Genomic DNA, 16,936 nt, shown 5'->3' on the forward strand with positions numbered 1-16,936 from the left:
CCATTCCATGTGCTCTGTTCTGGCCATTATTATGAGCCGTCCTCCTCTCAGCCGCCTCCACTGTAGTAGATAATCTTTAGTAGAAGAGAGGAACCAAAGAGGTCCATTGACCTTTTGGGCATCTAGTGTATGTCCTGCCATGCTTTGTTAGAGGTTATATTTGTGAGACCAACTCCTTGCCCTTGTGGTTAGAGTTTCCGCCCTGCTTGGGACTCAGCATTAAGGAGATGGGTTGGGAGTAAGTCCCTGCGATAGACTGGCATCCTGGCGTATTGTAACGTGTTGAGTTCCACTTTTACAGTAATTTTATTGTCAACTTTTTTATAGTTGATTACTCTACAGAACATTCCATCGTGTGTTTCTACACTGGGTACAAATTGACAATCAACATAAAACAAAGACAATGAAATTGTTTATGCAACATGTGGATGATGATTGGTTGAAACCGCATTCTACACGGATTTAATACAACTGTGATGGCCAAAACATAAGATATGTTCAGCAAATTCAAATGTTTTACCTTAGAAGGTTCTAAAACTTAACGAAAAACTGTGATGAAACCAGTTAAACTTTATAAATCAGTCTTGAAATGGCACAACATGTGCTTCAATTTTGAAAATAAAGGAACTTACTGTAAATGTACTATTTAGGTATCTTAGCTGAATATTTGTTGTTCATTTTACAGCTAACAAATGCAGTAATTTGCTAGACCAGAATGCCTTGAGGTCTGCAGTAACATATTGTAAACTGATATAGCAGCACATTACTGTATGATTTACTGTAGAAAGAAAAATACAGCAATCTGTTACAGTGTTTAAACTTCTTGAAAATACTAATATTAATATACCAAAACACTAACAACTCTCAAAACTGATAGGTAGATGTAATTGTGGTGCCAGGCCCAAATTATAACCAAAAACATGTTTACAACCTAGTATACAATCTGACAACAATGGGGTATACTGATGATCGCACTGCTTTTTAATAAGGAATCTATTTTTTAAATTGTATCAAGTAATACACTTTCTTAGCTGCTATTTATATTATGTACAGCATCCAAGTAACAGTACTAGCCATTCTCCCATATGGTAAATTAAATTAATTGTACACAGACAGACCGAGGGTCATCTTACATGGTACCAGGTGACAGAGTGGCTGGTGTTAGGCAGCTTGATGTGCTCCAGGTCAGGGCAGGTTAGGGTCCTGCCCTCCTGTATGGGCACGATGACTGGGGTGGGAGGTACAGCAGCCATCACCTCACAGTTGGGGTCTTGTCCACTTGGCAACACCTCTAGACGCATGGCAATCTTGGCACACGATGTCCTGTTTCTGAGAGGGGAAAGCACACACACACACACACACACACACACACACACACACACACACCATGTTAAATCAGACAAACTGTGACTTTGTCATTTAAAACAAAACAAAAAGATACTGTAGGTCAGGAGGTTTTGGCTCAGGATATGACGCACTTTCTGACCGTCTGGCAGATAATGATGATGGGTTCAAAAGATTAAAAGAATGACACATTTTTTATACAAACATCTGCTCATAGACAGGTTTTCATGGCACTACTGAGCCCAGTCTCCATCCTACCTCAGCATGCAGATGTACTGGCCTGCGTCCTGCGTGGTGGTGGGCTGCAGCCACAGCCTCTCCCTCTCCTTGCTGAACCTCTGGTCGGGGTGGTGGAAGTCAATGGGTTGTTCCAGGTCCTGACCTGCAGCCACGTGGTACCACACCAGGTTGAGGCCTGCTGCCTGGGCCGAGCTATAGTTGTAGACAGTGGGGTGGGAGAAGAGAGGGCAGAGAAGCCAGCATGCCTCCCCCTCCATCACCCTCACGGCTCCATCGTCTGACTCGCCCCAGTCATGGCACTGGATCACTGAGAGGGATAGAGGGATTACTCTAGACAGACAAAACCACACTTCTCTCTCTCTCTCTCTCTCTCTCTCTCTCCCTCTCTCTCCTCTCTCTCTCTTACATTGTACCCCACTTCACATGTTGTATTTAGGAACATTGGGCTTGGAGAAGTGGAATAGGGAGAAGGAGTGAGATGTGGGGCACTCTGCTGATATTGGGGGGCCTGTACTACTGTAGTCCTCATCATATGTTTCTGTAAAGGGGTGGAGGTAGGGGGGCTATGCTGGGCTGCACGACAGTTTGACGGTAATTCCCCTGTCAGATTCACACAGAGTATTAATCTGACTATTAAAAAAAACACCTGCAAGTTTCCGTTTGCAGAGGTCTATACGCACCTTCTTAAACGATACTAACGGGAGAAGACATGCACCTGCGAGCTAAAATAAGCTTGTCCCACAAGAATAAACCAGTGATTTAGCTGATATTACATTGATATCAGATGCTCCAACAGATCCATGGAAGATGCCATTTTCATATTCATATTCACACGGCTGTAACACATCTGGACAAGAGGAACATCTATGTGAGATCTCATCTCTTCATTGACTACAGTTTAGCATTCAACACTATTGTTTCCTCCAAGTTTGACACCAAGCTCAGAGTCCTAGGTCTGGACCACACCCTCTGCAACTGGATCCTTGACATCATGAAGGGCAGACCACAGGCTGTGAGGATTGGCAACACCTCCTCCACACTGACACTTAACACAGAGGTCCCCCAAGGTTGTGTAATCAGCCCTCTGCTATACTTCCTGTTCACCCACAACTGTGTGTCTTTGCACGACACAAACTCCATCATCAAGTTTGCTGACGACACCAGGGTTGTAAGCCTGATAACCAACAACGACGAGGCAGCCTATAGAGTTCCTGGTCTCCGGTAGCCTCTGGAACTGCCGATCTGCGGCCAACAAGGCAGAGTTCATCTCAGCCTATGCCCCCCTCCAGTCCCTCGACTTCCTGGCACTGACGGAAACATGGATCACCACAGATAACACTGCTACTCCTACTGCTCTCTCTTCGTCCGCCCACGTGTTCTCGCACACCCCGAGAGCTTCTGGTCAGCGGGGTGGTGGCACCGGGATCCTCATCTCTCCCAAGTGGTCATTCTCTCTCTCTCCCCTTACCCATCTATCTATCGCCTCCTTTGAATTCCATGCTGTCACAGTTACCAGCCCTTTCAAGCTTAACATCCTTATCATTTATCGCCCTCCAGGTTCCCTCGGAGAGTTCATCAATGAGCTTGATGCCTTGATAAGCTCCTTTCCTGAGGACGGCTCACCTCTCACAGTCCTGGGCGACTTTAACCTCCCCACGTCTACCTTTGACTCATTCCTCTCTGCCTCCTTCTTTCCACTCCTCTCCTCTTTTGACCTCACCCTCTCACCTTCCCCCCTACTCACAAGGCAGGCAATACGCTCGACCTCATCTTTACTAGATGCTGTTCTTCCACTAACCTCATTGCAACTCCCCTCCAAGTCTCCGACCACTACCTTGTATCCTTTTCCCTCTCGCTCTCATCCAACACTTCCCACACTGCCCCTACTCGGATGGTATCGCGCCGTCCCAACCTTCGCTCTCTCTCCCCCGCTACTCTCTCCTCTTCCATCCTATCATCTCTTCCCTCTGCTCATACCTTCTCCAACCTTTCTCCTGATTCTGCCTCCTCAACCCTCCTCTCTTCCCTTTCTGCATCCTTTGACTCTCTATGTCCCCTATCCTCCAGGCCGGCTCGGTCCTCCCCTCCCGCTCCGTGGCTCGATGACTCATTGCGAGCTCACAGAACAGAGCTCCGGGCAGCCGAGCGGAAATGGAGGAAAACTCGCCTCCCTGCGGACCTGGCATCCTTTCACTCCCTCCTCTCTACATTTTCCTCCTCTGTCTCTGCTGCTAAAGCCACTTTCTACCACTCTAAATTCCAAGCATCTGCCTCTAACCCTAGGAAGCTCTTTGCCACCTTCTCCTCCCTCCTGAATCCTCCTCCCCCTCCCCCCCTCCTCCCTCTCTGCAGATGACTTCGTCAACCATTTTGAAAAGAAGGTCGACGACATCCGATCCTCGTTTGCTAAGTCAAATGACACCGCTGGTTCTGCTCACACTGCCCTACCCTGTGCTCTGACCTCTTTCTCCCCTCTCTCTCCAGATGAAATCTCGCTTCTTGTGACGGCCGGCCGCCCAACAACCTGCCCGCTTGACCCTATCCCCTCCTCTCTTCTCCAGACCATTTCCGGGGACCTTCTCCCTTACCTCACCTCGCTCATCAACTCATCCCTGACCGCTGGCTACGTCCCTTCCGTCTTCAAGAGAGCGAGAGTTGCACCCCTTCTGAAAAAACCTACACTCGATCCCTCCGATGTCAACAACTACAGACCAGTATCCCTTCTTTCTTTTCTCTCCAAAACTCTTGAACGTGCCGTCCTTGGCCAGCTCTCCCGCTATCTCTCTCAGAATAACCTTCTTGATCCAAATCAGTCAGGTTTCAAGACTAGTCATTCAACTGAGACTGCTCTTCTCTGTATCACGGAGGCGCTCCGCACTGCTAAAGCTAACTCTCTCTCCTCTGCTCTCATCCTTCTAGACCTATCGGCTGCCTTCGATACTGTGAACCATCAGATCCTCCTCTCCACCCTCTCCGAGTTGGGCATCTCCGGCGCGGCCCACGCTTGGATTGCGTCCTACCTGACAGGTCGCTCCTACCAGGTGGCGTGGCGAGAATCTGTCTCCTCGCCACGCGCTCTCACCACTGGTGTCCCCCAGGGCTCTGTTCTAGGCCCTCTCCTATTCTCGCTATACACCAAGTCACTTGGCTCTGTCATAACCTCACATGGTCTCTCCTATCATTGCTATGCAGACGACACACAATTAATCTTCTCCTTTCCCCCTTCTGATGACCAGGTGGCGAATCGCATCTCTGCATGTCTGGCAGACATATCAGTGTGGATGACGGATCACCACCTCAAGCTGAACCTCGGCAAGACGGAGCTGCTCTTCCTCCCGGGGAAGGACTGCCCGTTCCATGATCTCGCCATCACGGTTGACAACTCCATTGTGTCCTCCTCCCAGAGCGCTAAGAACCTTGGCGTGATCCTGGACAACACCCTGTCGTTCTCAACCAACATCATGGCGGTGGCCCGTTCCTGTAGGTTCATGCTCTACAACATCCGCAGAGTACGACCCTGCCTCACACAGGAAGCGGCGCAGGTCCTAATCCAGGCACTTGTCATCTCCCGTCTGGATTACTGCAACTCGCTGTTGGCTGGGCTCCCTGCCTGTGCCATTAAACCCCTACAACTCATCCAGAACGCCGCAGCCCGTCTGGTGTTCAACCTTCCCAAGTTCTCTCACGTCACCCCGCTCCTCCGCTCTCTCCACTGGCTTCCAGTTGAAGCTCGCATCCGCTACAAGACCATGGTGCTTGCCTACGGAGCTGTGAGGGGAACGGCACCGCAGTACCTCCAGGCTCTGATCAGGCCCTACACCCAAGCAAGGGCACTGCGTTCATCCACCTCTGGCCTGCTCGCCTCCCTACCATTGAGGAAGTACAGTTCCCGCTCAGCCCAGTCAAAACTGTTCGCTGCTCTGGCCCCCCAATGGTGGAACAAACTCCCTCACGACGCCAGGACAGCGGAGTCAATCACCACCTTCCGGAGACACCTGAAACCCCACCTCTTCAAGGAATACCTAGGATAGGATAAGTAATCCTTCTCACCACCCCCCCTTAATGATTTAGATGCACTATTGTAAAGTGGCTGCTCCACTGGATGTCAGAAGGTGAATTCACCAATTTGTAAGTCGCTCTGGATAAGAGCGTCTGCTAAATGACTTAAATGTAAATGTAAATAGAGAGGAGGTAAGTGAACTGGCATTGTAGAGAGGAGGTAAGTGAACTGGCATTGTGGTGCCAGGACAACAACCTCTCCCTTAAGCCAGTATTGTTAATTGAGGAGGATCCAAATGGACTGCAGTAGAGAGTCAGCAGTTTTATGTTCCTTGGCGTCCACATCACCGAGGACTTGTCATGGACCAACAACACCACTCTTGTCAAGAGGGCACACATCTCTACTTCCTAAGGCTGCTGAAGAAATTCAGAACGCCACCCCAGGTCCTCTCCAAAAACTACTGTGGACTGCAATAGAGATTGCATCATCTGTGGATCTGTTGGGGCGGTATGCAAATTTGAGTGGGTCTAGGGTTTCTGGGAAAATTGTGTTGATGTGAGCCATGACCAGCCTTTCAAAGCACTTCATGGCTACAGGAGTGCTACGGGTCGGAAGATATTTAGGCAGGTTACCTTAGTGTTCTTGGGCACAGGGACAGGTTGAAAATGTCAGTGAAGACACTTGCCAGTTGGTCAGCGCATGCTTGGAGTACAAGTCCTGGCAACTGTCAGGCCCTGTGGCATTGTGAATGTTGACCTGTTTAAAGGTCTTACTCACATCATCTACAGAGAGCGTAATCACACAGTTGTCCAGACCAGCTGATGCTGTGATGCATGCTTCAGTGTTGCTTGCCTTCAAGAGCAAACATAGAAGTTATTTAGCTCATCTGGTAGGCTGGTGTCACAGGGCAACTTGCGGGTGTGCTTCCCTTTAATCCGCACCTTAACACACACACACATATGGAGACCTTATGGTGACTGTGACACTTATGGTGACCATATTAATGCCACACCGGCGGTCACAAGTCATGATGGCAGTCAAATTCCGTGTGACCAAACTGCCTGGTACTCAGCACTCTATTGTCCCTCTAATCACTCTGAGCAATGGAAATGTGATCGAAAATCTAATCAAACGCTTCATGAGATCCCATAAGCTCATGTTGCGTAACATTTCTATAGGCTATGCAATTGTGCGAGAAAACAGAGATTTTATGGATTCTATTAGAAAGAGGAGGATCCCATCAGCTTTCTATAGGCTAGATGTACTACTTATCAATTCTCAAATTCTCATAATATTAAGCACATTGCTTCGCTTTACAACAGGAGTATAGCCTACCTGGCTGGCATGAAAATGAACCACGGGAAAAGCGTCCTCCATTTGCTATTTAAGTGCATAGATTACGTATTTTTTATCCTGCCCCTGTTCCAAGACAGGTGCATGATAATGGTCCATTCTAAATCAAAACAAATTTCACACATATTATATAAAAGACAATATTAAATTAACATTAGTCTGATGGGTGACAATATTATTTATCACTTGTGGATTATGTTTTATCCCTCGTGAATAATGCCCAGCTTGTGCAGTAAGGCAAGGAACAGCGCAAGCCTTTTTTGTGTGAATTTTTCAAATCATAGTCGCACACTGTAACGGTTTTCTGTAGGCGAAGGAGAGTCGGACCAAAATGCAGCGTGTAGATTGCGATCCATGTTTAATAAAAACGTAAAACACGAATCAATACAAATACTACAAAACAAAAAGAACGTAACGAAAACCGAAACAGCCTATAGTAGTGTAAACTAACAGAGACAGGAACAAGGACACTAAGGACAATCACCCACGAAACACACAAAGAATATGGCTACCTAAATATGGTTCCCAATCAGAGACAACGATAATCACCTGACTCTGATTGAGAACCGCCTCAGGCAGCCAATGACTATGCTATACACCCCACACAACCCCAAGACGAAACACACCACAAATAAACCCATGTCACACCCTGGCCTGACCCAATAAATGAAGATAAACATAATAAATATAGACCAGGGCGTGACACACACCTCATGTAGCCTAGCCCATACGTTTTGATATGGGTTGTATCACAACTAAAGTGACCAAATAATTCCTGAAATCTAAGCACATTAATCCGCTTTATAACTGGTGTAGAGCCTAACAGGTATACATAGGCTGCACGTGAGTTTCACAATTGGGGAAGATCATTTTCACCATAAAAATGCAGATTTTTAATAAAGCATTACATGCATAATCGCATTTGTCTTCACTTTGGAGAACAGTGTTTTCCCGCTAATTGATTGCATTTTGGAACATGTTTTTTTTCTTGCACAGTGTCACGTTCTGACCGTTATTTCCTTTGTTTTGTTATTATTTAGTATGGTCAGGGCGTGAGTTGAGGTGGGAAGTCTATGTTTATTTTTCTATGATTTGGGTATTTCTATGTTTCGGCCTAGTATGGTTCTCAATCAGAGGCAGGTGTCATTAGTTGTCTCTGATTGAGAATCATACTTAGGTAGCCTGGGTTTCACTGTGTGATTGTGGGTGATTGTTCCTGTCTCTGTACCAGATAGGGCTGTTTTAGGTTTTCACGTTTCTTGTTTTTGTTAGTCTGTTCATGTATAGTTTTCTTCATTAAACAACCATGAATAGAAACCATGCTGCATGTTGGTCCGCCTCTCCTTCAAGTCAAGAAAACCGTTACAGAATCACCCACCACAACAGGACCAAGCGGCGTGGTGACAGGCAGCGGCAGCAGGAGCAGCGAAAGGAGGAATGGACATGGGAAGACTTTTTGGATGGCAAGGGTTGTTACACTTGGGAGGAAATACTGGCTGGAAGAGATCGCCTCCCATGGGAACAGGTGGAGGCACTTAGGAGAGCAGAGGCAACCGGAGAAAGGAGCCGGCGATATGAGGGAACACGGTTGGCAAGGAAGCCCGGGAGTCAGCCCCAAAAATGTATTGGGGGGAGCTCACAGGGAGTATGGCGACGCCAGGTAGGAGACCTACACCAACTTCCTGTGCTTACCGGGGGGCTAGAGAGGCTAGAGCTCCGCGTATCGGCCGGGCTAGAGTGAGCATCGAGCCAAATGCCATGAAGCCGGCTCTACGCATCTGGTCCCCAGTGCGTCTCCTTGGGCTGGCTTATATGGCACCAGCCTTGCGCGCGGTGTCCCCGGTTCGCCTGCATAGTCCAGTGCGGGCTATTCCACCTCGCCGCACTGGCAGGGCGACCAGGAGCATTCAACCGGGTAAGGTTGGGCAGGCTCGGTGCTCAAGAGCTCCAGTGCGCCTGCACGATCCGGTCTATCCAGTACCACCTCCACACACCAGCCCTCCGGTGGCAGCTCCCTGCACCAGGCTTCCTGTGCGTGTCCTCGGCCCAGTACCACCAGTGCCAGCACCACGCATCAGGCCTACAGTGCGCTTCGCCTGTCCAGCGCTGCCGGAGCCTTCCTCCTCTACAGCGCTGCCGGAGTCTCCCGCCTGTTCGGCGCTGCCAGAGCCTTCCTCTCCAGCGTTGCCGGAGCTTCCCGTCTGCCCAGCGCCATCTGAGCTACCCGTCTGCCCCCGCCAGTGCCGCCAGTCTGCAAGGGGCCGCCAGTGCCGCCAGTCTGCAAGGTGCCAGCACCACGCATCAGGCCTACAGTGCGCTTCGCCTGTCCAGCGCTGCCGGAGCCTTCCTCCTCTACAGCGCTGCCGGAGTCTCCCGCCTGTTCGGCGCTGCCAGAGCCTTCCTCTCCAGCGTTGCCGGAGCTTCCCGTCTGCCCAGCGCCATCTGAGCTACCCGTCTGCCCCCGCCAGTGCCGCCAGTCTGCAAGGGGCCGCCAGTGCCGCCAGTCTGCAAGGGGCCGCCAGTGCCGCCAGTCTGCAAGGGGCCGCCAGTGCCGCCAGTCTGCAAGGGGCCGCCAGTGCCGCCAGTCTGCAAGGGGCCGCCAGTCAGCCCAGAGCTTCCGCCCCTCAGCCCAGAGCTTCCGTCCCTCAGCCCAGAGCTTCCGCCCCTCAGCCCAGAGCTTCCGCCCCTCAGCCCAGAGCTTCCGCCCCTCAGCCCAGAGCTTCCGCCCCTCAGCCCAGAGCTTCCGCCCCTCAGCCCAGAGCTTCCGCCCCTCAGCCCAGAGCTTCCGCCCCTCTGTACAGAGCTTCCGCCCCTCTGTCCAGTGGGGTCATTTAGTAGGGTCACCGTGGTTAGGAGGCCACGGAAGCGGACAAGAAGGCGGACTAAGACGTTGGTGAAGTGGGGTCCGCGTCCTGCGCCAGAGCCGCCACCGCGGACAGACGCCCACCCAGACCCTCCCCTATAGGGAGTCCAGAGTCCGCACCTTTGGGGGGGTACTGTCACGTTCTGACCGTTATTTCCTTTGTTTTGTTATTATTTAGTATGGTCAGGGCGTGAGTTGGGGTGGGCAGTCTGTTTTTCTATGAATTGGGTATTTCTATGTTTCGGCCTAGTATGGTTCTCAATCAGAGGCAGGTGTCATTAGTTGTCTCTGATTGAGAATCATACTTAGGTAGCCTGGGTTTCACTGTGTGTTTGTGGGTGATTGTTCCTGTCTCTGTTTGCACCAGATAGGGCTGTTTTAGGTTTTCACGTTTCTTGTTTTTGTTAGTCTGTTCATGTATAGTTTTTTTCATTAAAAGAACCATGAATAGAAACCACGCTGCATTTTGGTCCGCCTCTCCTTCAAGTCAAGAAAACCGTTACACACAGGACAAGTTGACCAGTAGCATAGGTCAACTTTTGTACTATGGGGGATAGTCAACTCAGCAAAAAATGAAACGGCCCTTTTTCAGGACCCTGTCTTTCAAAGATCATTCGTAGAAATCAAAATAACTTCACCGATATTCATTGTAAAGGGTTTAAACAATGTTGCCCATGCTTGTTCAATGAACCATAAACAATTAATGAACATGCACCTGTGCAACGGTCGTTAAGACACTAACAGTTTACAGATGGTAGGCAATTAAGGTCACAGTTATGAAAACTGAGGACACTAAAGAGGCCTTTCTACTGACTCTGAAAAATAAAGATGCCCAGGGTCCCTGCTCATGTGTGAAAATGTCTTAGGCATGCTACAAGGAGGCATGAGGACTGCAGATGTGGCCAGGGAAATAAATTGCAATTACGCACGATAAGACGCCTAAGACAGCGCTACAAGGAGACAGGACGGACAGCTGATCGTCCTCACAGTGGCAGACCACATGTAACAACACCTGCACAGGATCAGTACATCCGAACATCACACCTGCGGGACAGGTACAGGATGGCAGCAACAATTGCCCGAGTTACACCAGGAATGCACAATCCCTCCATCAGTGCTCAGACTGTCCTCAATAGGCTGAGAGGCTGGACTGAGGGCTTGTAGGCCTGTTGTAATGTAGGTCTTCACCAGACATCACCGGCAAAAATGTCACCTATGGGCACAAACCCACCATTGCTGGACCAGACAGGACTGGCAAAAAGTGCTCTTCACTGACGAGTCACGGTTTTGTCTTACATGGCGTGATGGTCGGATTCGCGTTTATCGTCGAAGGAATGAGCGTTACACCGAGGCCTGTACTCTGGAGTGGGATCGACTTGAAGGTGGAGGGTCCGTCATGGTCTGGGGCAGTGTGTCACAGCATCATCGGACTGAGCTTGTTGTCATTGCAGGCAATCTCAATGCTGTGCGTTACAGGTAAGACATCCTCCTCCCTCATGTGCTACCCTTCCTGCAGGCCCAACCTAACATGACCCTCCAGTATGACAATGCCACCAGCCATACTGATCGTTCTGTGCGTGATTTTCTGCAAAACAGGAATGTCAATGTTTTGCCATTGCCAGTGAAGCGCCCGGATCTCAATCCCATTGAGAACATCTGGGACCTGTTGGATCGGAGGGGGAGGGCTAGGGCCATTCCCCCCAGAAATGTCTGGGAACTTGCAGGTGCCTTGGTGGAAGACTGGGGTAACATCTCACAGCAAGAAATGGCAAATCTGGTGCAGTCCATGAGGTGGAGATGCAGCTGGTGGCCACACCAGATACTGACTGTTACTTTTGATTTTGACCCCCCCTTTGTTCAGGGACACATTATTAAATTTCTGTTAGTCACATGTCTGTGGAACCTGTTCAGTTTATTTACATTTACATTTAAGTCATTTAGCAGACGCTCTTATCCAGAGCGACTTACAAATTGGTGAATTCACCTTCTGACATCCAGTGGAACAGCCACTTTACAATAGTTTATGTCTCAGTTGTTGAATCTTATGTTCATACATATATTTACACATGTTAAGTTTGCTGAAAATAAATGCAGTTGACAGTGAGAGGATGTTTTTTGCTGAGTTTAGATAGACATAGGCTAGTGCTTTTGCTGTTCGTTAGGCCTAGTCATCTTGTTGGCTGAGGAAAAGTAGGCTATATGTGGACAGTTCTAACATCTTCAATATGCACCTCGGAATTTGTTAAGAGGGACGCACACAGTTTCTTCCCTGATGTGTCTGTCTTCATTCACTTGTAGCCTATTTCTTAGCTAAAATGCTAAGGGCATTGGCTACATCTTAGAGAGCCATGTGAGTGAGAGGTGCTTTAGAGCACGGCAGCTGGAAGAAGGGAATTATAATTATTATATTCAGCCCAAGGGCACAGCGGCCACTTTGGCTGCAAAAAAAGATGGATTTTTTAAAGGGGACATTATGGTCACACAAGGGGGACTCCGCTGGGAAATTCGAGGCCTGGTGAGAATATTATCAAGTGCTGGTCAAATTGGGAATGAGAGACTGATGAAGTGTGTGCAGCTTGAGACTTTAAAAAAATCATCATTAAGAGTCCATCACTCAGCCTTAGAATGTGTTAAAAATCAAATACATAGCCCAACGTTTGTTTCACAACTGAAGTTTAATAAAGAACTATAAATTAAGCATATAGGAGGACCAGTTTCTTTGTTAAATGCTTAACACAGAATAGCAGCATGTGCACATTTCCTTTGAAATCGTTTGGAGAAAATATCCTTTCTATTTTATTAAGCTATGTTCAATTGTATTCTTCATACTGTGAAATAATAAACATAATGTCATGGAATTCTAAGCAAATCTTGTCTGCTAAATTAACTAGTTTAGCCCACAGCCATATCAGGGCCTAACATAAGGACAAATCAGAGTATGCTATTCTGTTATTCTGAAATAGACTACATTTTCTTCATATCATGTTTTTGTTAGACCCGTCTACAGTAAATAATGGATTTAGTGTGATGGTGTAGCAGTAGTGTGCCGTGGTTCTGGGGCCTGGGCATTCAGTGAAGTCCTACACAGTCCCACCCGAATTAATCCACCTCTTATTACCATCATTATGATGCCATGGCTCTAGACACTATACATTTAGACAGAAACGCAGTATAACCAGGCGTTGCGTCACCTTGAAATTTACATTTTTATTCAGAGAATTGCAGGGGAAGAGTACAATACCTTTTCATTGTGCAGCTTCGTTGCCCTGCGCGCTTGTTCGTTGAGCTGTAGATCCACTCGGGTGTCCCCAAAAGTTTTCAAAAGCACCATTGCTTGTAAGTGCCCAGCCGTACTTTGGTGTCTCGTTGCTGCCTTGGTTAGACAACTCAGGTTTGCAAAGCCAGTGTGGCTCCAAACACCAAATCGATCACTTGCAAATAATAGGCATTCCCAGCAGTACAGTTTGCAGTGCTTCTCGGAGCCTGTGAGTCATTGATAGCGCCCATAATTGAAAGTGGCGAACGAACCCCTTTCCCGCCTGTGACAGGCTTTGTAGCGTCGGCGTCTACCTCTCCTGACAATGTATAACTTTTCTTGAAAAGAGAATGGCGTTGTAATTATATCCTCGACCAAATCGATATCTTCTCCTTCCGCCATTGTGGGTTGAAAAAACAGCTTAGTAGTACGCAAATTAATTTGTTTATCAATTTCAGTTTCCTAGTTCTGAGACCTGCCCATATAGGACCTGCCTCTCAATATTGGTAATCCAATCAAAAGACGTGCACGCACTACGCCTGCTAGCTGGCTCCTGTGTAACACTGGAGCCAGCCAGCAGGCGTACAATAGCCAACTCTAAAGCTGATTGGTTGACACTAAATTTTAATTTCCATTCACTTTAAGCTACAAGCGCCCGCACTGTTGATTCTGAAGGCCTGAGGGCAGATTTTAGACCCCTGGCAACACATGATGGCTGAATATGATTGGATAAAATATCTAACATAAAGACCAGCCCTCCAAATCTCAACCTGGGGCTGGAAGCAGTGCAACCAAGAGGAACGCTATGAAATGAAGAGTGTAACTCTTACTCTGGGGAATAATTTAATACATATTTGTGGGAAAATATATATTTTTTTAAATTATATTCTGATAATGTTTAGGCCAGCAGAGAAGGCCTTGCTGGCCCTGACGGCCCACCACTGTGGTGTAGGCCATATTAAATTGATGTATTAGACTTTTTAAAATGTAGATATCCAAAGGTCTGCATCATTGGCTTGTGGAAGCCAGGAGATGCGAAACATGTTTATGTTAATTAACGGTCAATTACTGTGAGACCGGCAGTTATTTGCTTGACAATCACCGGCTGACAAAATCTCATGACTGCCACAGCCCTACACACCCATACAGACATACACACATCCACACACCCCCAAACACATGCATATACATTCGTGCTAGAAACATATCACAACTGCTGCTACCAGACTCTTACTGTTATTGCTAAATACTGCACAATTTAAACTCTTGCCTATGAATCCCCCCTTCCCCAAAACACGTGTAAATATTGGACTATATCAATTTAGCCTTCCTGCATTATACTATTCTGCTGAGCCATTTACTTTATGTTCGTATTCTAATCTTTTATTATTTCTTGTTGTTGTTGCATTGTCGAGAAGGAACCTGCAAGTTAGCATTTCATTGGACGGTGTACAATACAGGTCAAAAGTTTTAAAACACCTACTCATTTAAGGGTGTTTATTTTTTGTTACTATTTTCTACCATGTAGAATAGAAGTGAAGACATCAAAACTATGAAATAACACATATGGAGTCATGTAGTAAACAAAAAAGTGTTAAACAAATCTAAATATATTTTATATTTTACACTTTGTCTTGATGACAGCTTTAAACACTCTTGGCATTATCTCCAACAACTTCATGAGGTAGTCACCTGGAATGTATTTAAATTAACAGGTGTTTTGTTCAACGTTAATTTGTGGAATTTCTTTCCTTTTTAATGCATTTCAGCCAATGTTGTGACAAGCTGCCATCAAGGCAAAGAGTGGCTATTTGAAGAATCTCAAATATAAAATATATCTGTTAAACCCTTTTTTGGTTAATACATGATTCCATATGTGATATTTCGTAGTTTTGATGTCTTCACTATTATTCCACAATGTAGAAAATAGTCAAAAAATTAAGAAAAACTTTGAATGAGTAGGTGTTCTAAAACTTTTGACCAGTAGTGTATACCATGTGTATCCCGTACATACCACTAAAAAAACTTGAAACTTGACAGCGGCAACGTTTGTTGTTGTCTTGATTCTCTATTCCCACCCCAATGAAATAACGACTTATCAGGAGCATTGAATACTGTAAGGCTGATAAATGTAAAATACTTATTATAAAAACCCTATACTTCATTCAAATGTTTCATCTTAAAATGAAGGGGAGGATTTTAAAGCCTTGAGACAATTAAGACATGGACTGTGCATGTGTGCCATTCAGAGGGTGAATGGGCAAGACAAAATATTTAAGTGCCTTTGAATGGGGTATGGTAATAGATGCACTGGTTTGAGTGTGTCAAGAACTGCAATGCTGCTGGGTTTTTCACACTCAACAGTTTCTCATGTGTATCAAGAATGGTCCACCTACCAAAGAACATCCAGCAAACTTGGCACATGGAGTCAACATGGACCTGGACCAGTATCCCTGTGCATGGAACAAGAGAGATGTGCTTTTTGTGCCCCTAAACCTCATATTTAGAAACATAGAAAACATGTTTTTTCCCCATTTAGTTTAATTTGATTAAAAAACAAACATAGCCGCCCCTCCTTTAAATAAAGGCTGTTTTGTTTATCCTGCCCAAGGCATTCACCAAGTAGTCAAGATTAAAATATAAATGTTTGGGATCAGCAAAAATCCCTTTTTATCTGTACATTATTTTAGCCAGCTCCTGTTATTTTGTATGAGCATAAAAACCCTCACATAGGCTATATGTCCATATGCCCATCATGAAACGAGAGATGAGCTTATGCCCTATTTAGAAACATTGAAGTTGCTTCTTTTCAGTTTCATGTGATTAAAAAATAAGCCCTCAGTAGGCTACCCTCACACTAAACCTAGGCCTACTGTAACAAAAGCTGTTTCAACCAAGACTAAAGTAGTAGTGAAGCTGTAGTGAGGCTGTAGTGAAGCAAGTTGAGAGCTTCAAGTTCCTTGGTGTCCACATCAACAACAAACTAGAATGGTACAAACACATCAAGACAGTCGTGAAGAGGGCACGACAAAGCCTATTCCCCCTCAAGAAACTAAAAAGATTTGGCATTGGTCCTGAGATCCTCAAAAGGTTCTACAGCTGCAACATCGAGAGCATCACTGCCTGGAACGGCAATTACTCGGCCTCTGACCGCAAGGCACTGCAGAAGGTACATTACTGACACCAGGCGGTGTTAGAGAAAGGTCCTAAAAATTGTTAAAGACCCCAGCCACCCCAGTCATAGACTTTTCTCTCTACTACCACATGGCAAGCGGTACCGGAGTGCCAAGTCTAGGACAAAAAGGCTTCTCAACAGTTTTACCCCCAAGCCATAAGACTCCTGAACAGGTAATCAAATGGCTACCCGGAAAATTTGCATTGTGTGCCCCCTCCCAACCCCCCCTAACCCTATTTTTACGCTGCTGCTACTCTTTGTTTATCATATATGCAGTCACTTTAACTATATATTCATGTACAAACTACCTCAATTGGGCCGACCAACCAGTGCTCCCGCACGTTGGCTAACCGGGTTATCTGCATTGTGTCCCACCCACCACCCGCCCTCCTCCTCTCTGTTCATCATATATGCATAGTCACTTTAAACATATCTACATGTACATGCTACCTCAATCAGCCTGACTAATTGGTGTCTGTATGTAGCCTCGCTACTGTATATAGCCCGTCTTTTTACTGTTTTATTTCCTTACCTACCTATTGTTCACCTAATACCTTTTTTGCACAATTGGTTAGAGCCTGAAAGTAAGCATTTAACTGTAAGGTTTACCTACACCTGTTGTATTCGGCACAAGTGACAAATAAACTTTGAATTGTTTTGAACAGCAATGTGTCGGGTGTATTTCTTATCCTATGCATCAATTAG

The 16,936-nt window shown here is 46.6% G+C and overlaps 1 protein-coding gene across 1 annotated transcript in view; it reads right to left on the reverse strand.

Annotated features, from left to right (window-relative positions):
- LOC135514648 (interleukin-1 receptor accessory protein-like) overlaps positions 1-16,936 on the reverse strand; it is a 45,422-nt gene that overhangs the window by 15,764 nt on the left and 12,722 nt on the right. Inside the window, 2 exon segments of the mRNA XM_064938118.1 lie at positions 1,134-1,329; positions 1,603-1,891. Of these exon segments, the coding sequence (XP_064794190.1) occupies positions 1,134-1,329; positions 1,603-1,891 (485 nt within the window).

The sequence above is a fragment of the Oncorhynchus masou genome, chromosome 26 (genome assembly GCF_036934945.1).
Source record: "Oncorhynchus masou masou isolate Uvic2021 chromosome 26, UVic_Omas_1.1, whole genome shotgun sequence".
NCBI classification, from domain to species: domain Eukaryota; kingdom Metazoa; phylum Chordata; class Actinopteri; order Salmoniformes; family Salmonidae; genus Oncorhynchus; species Oncorhynchus masou.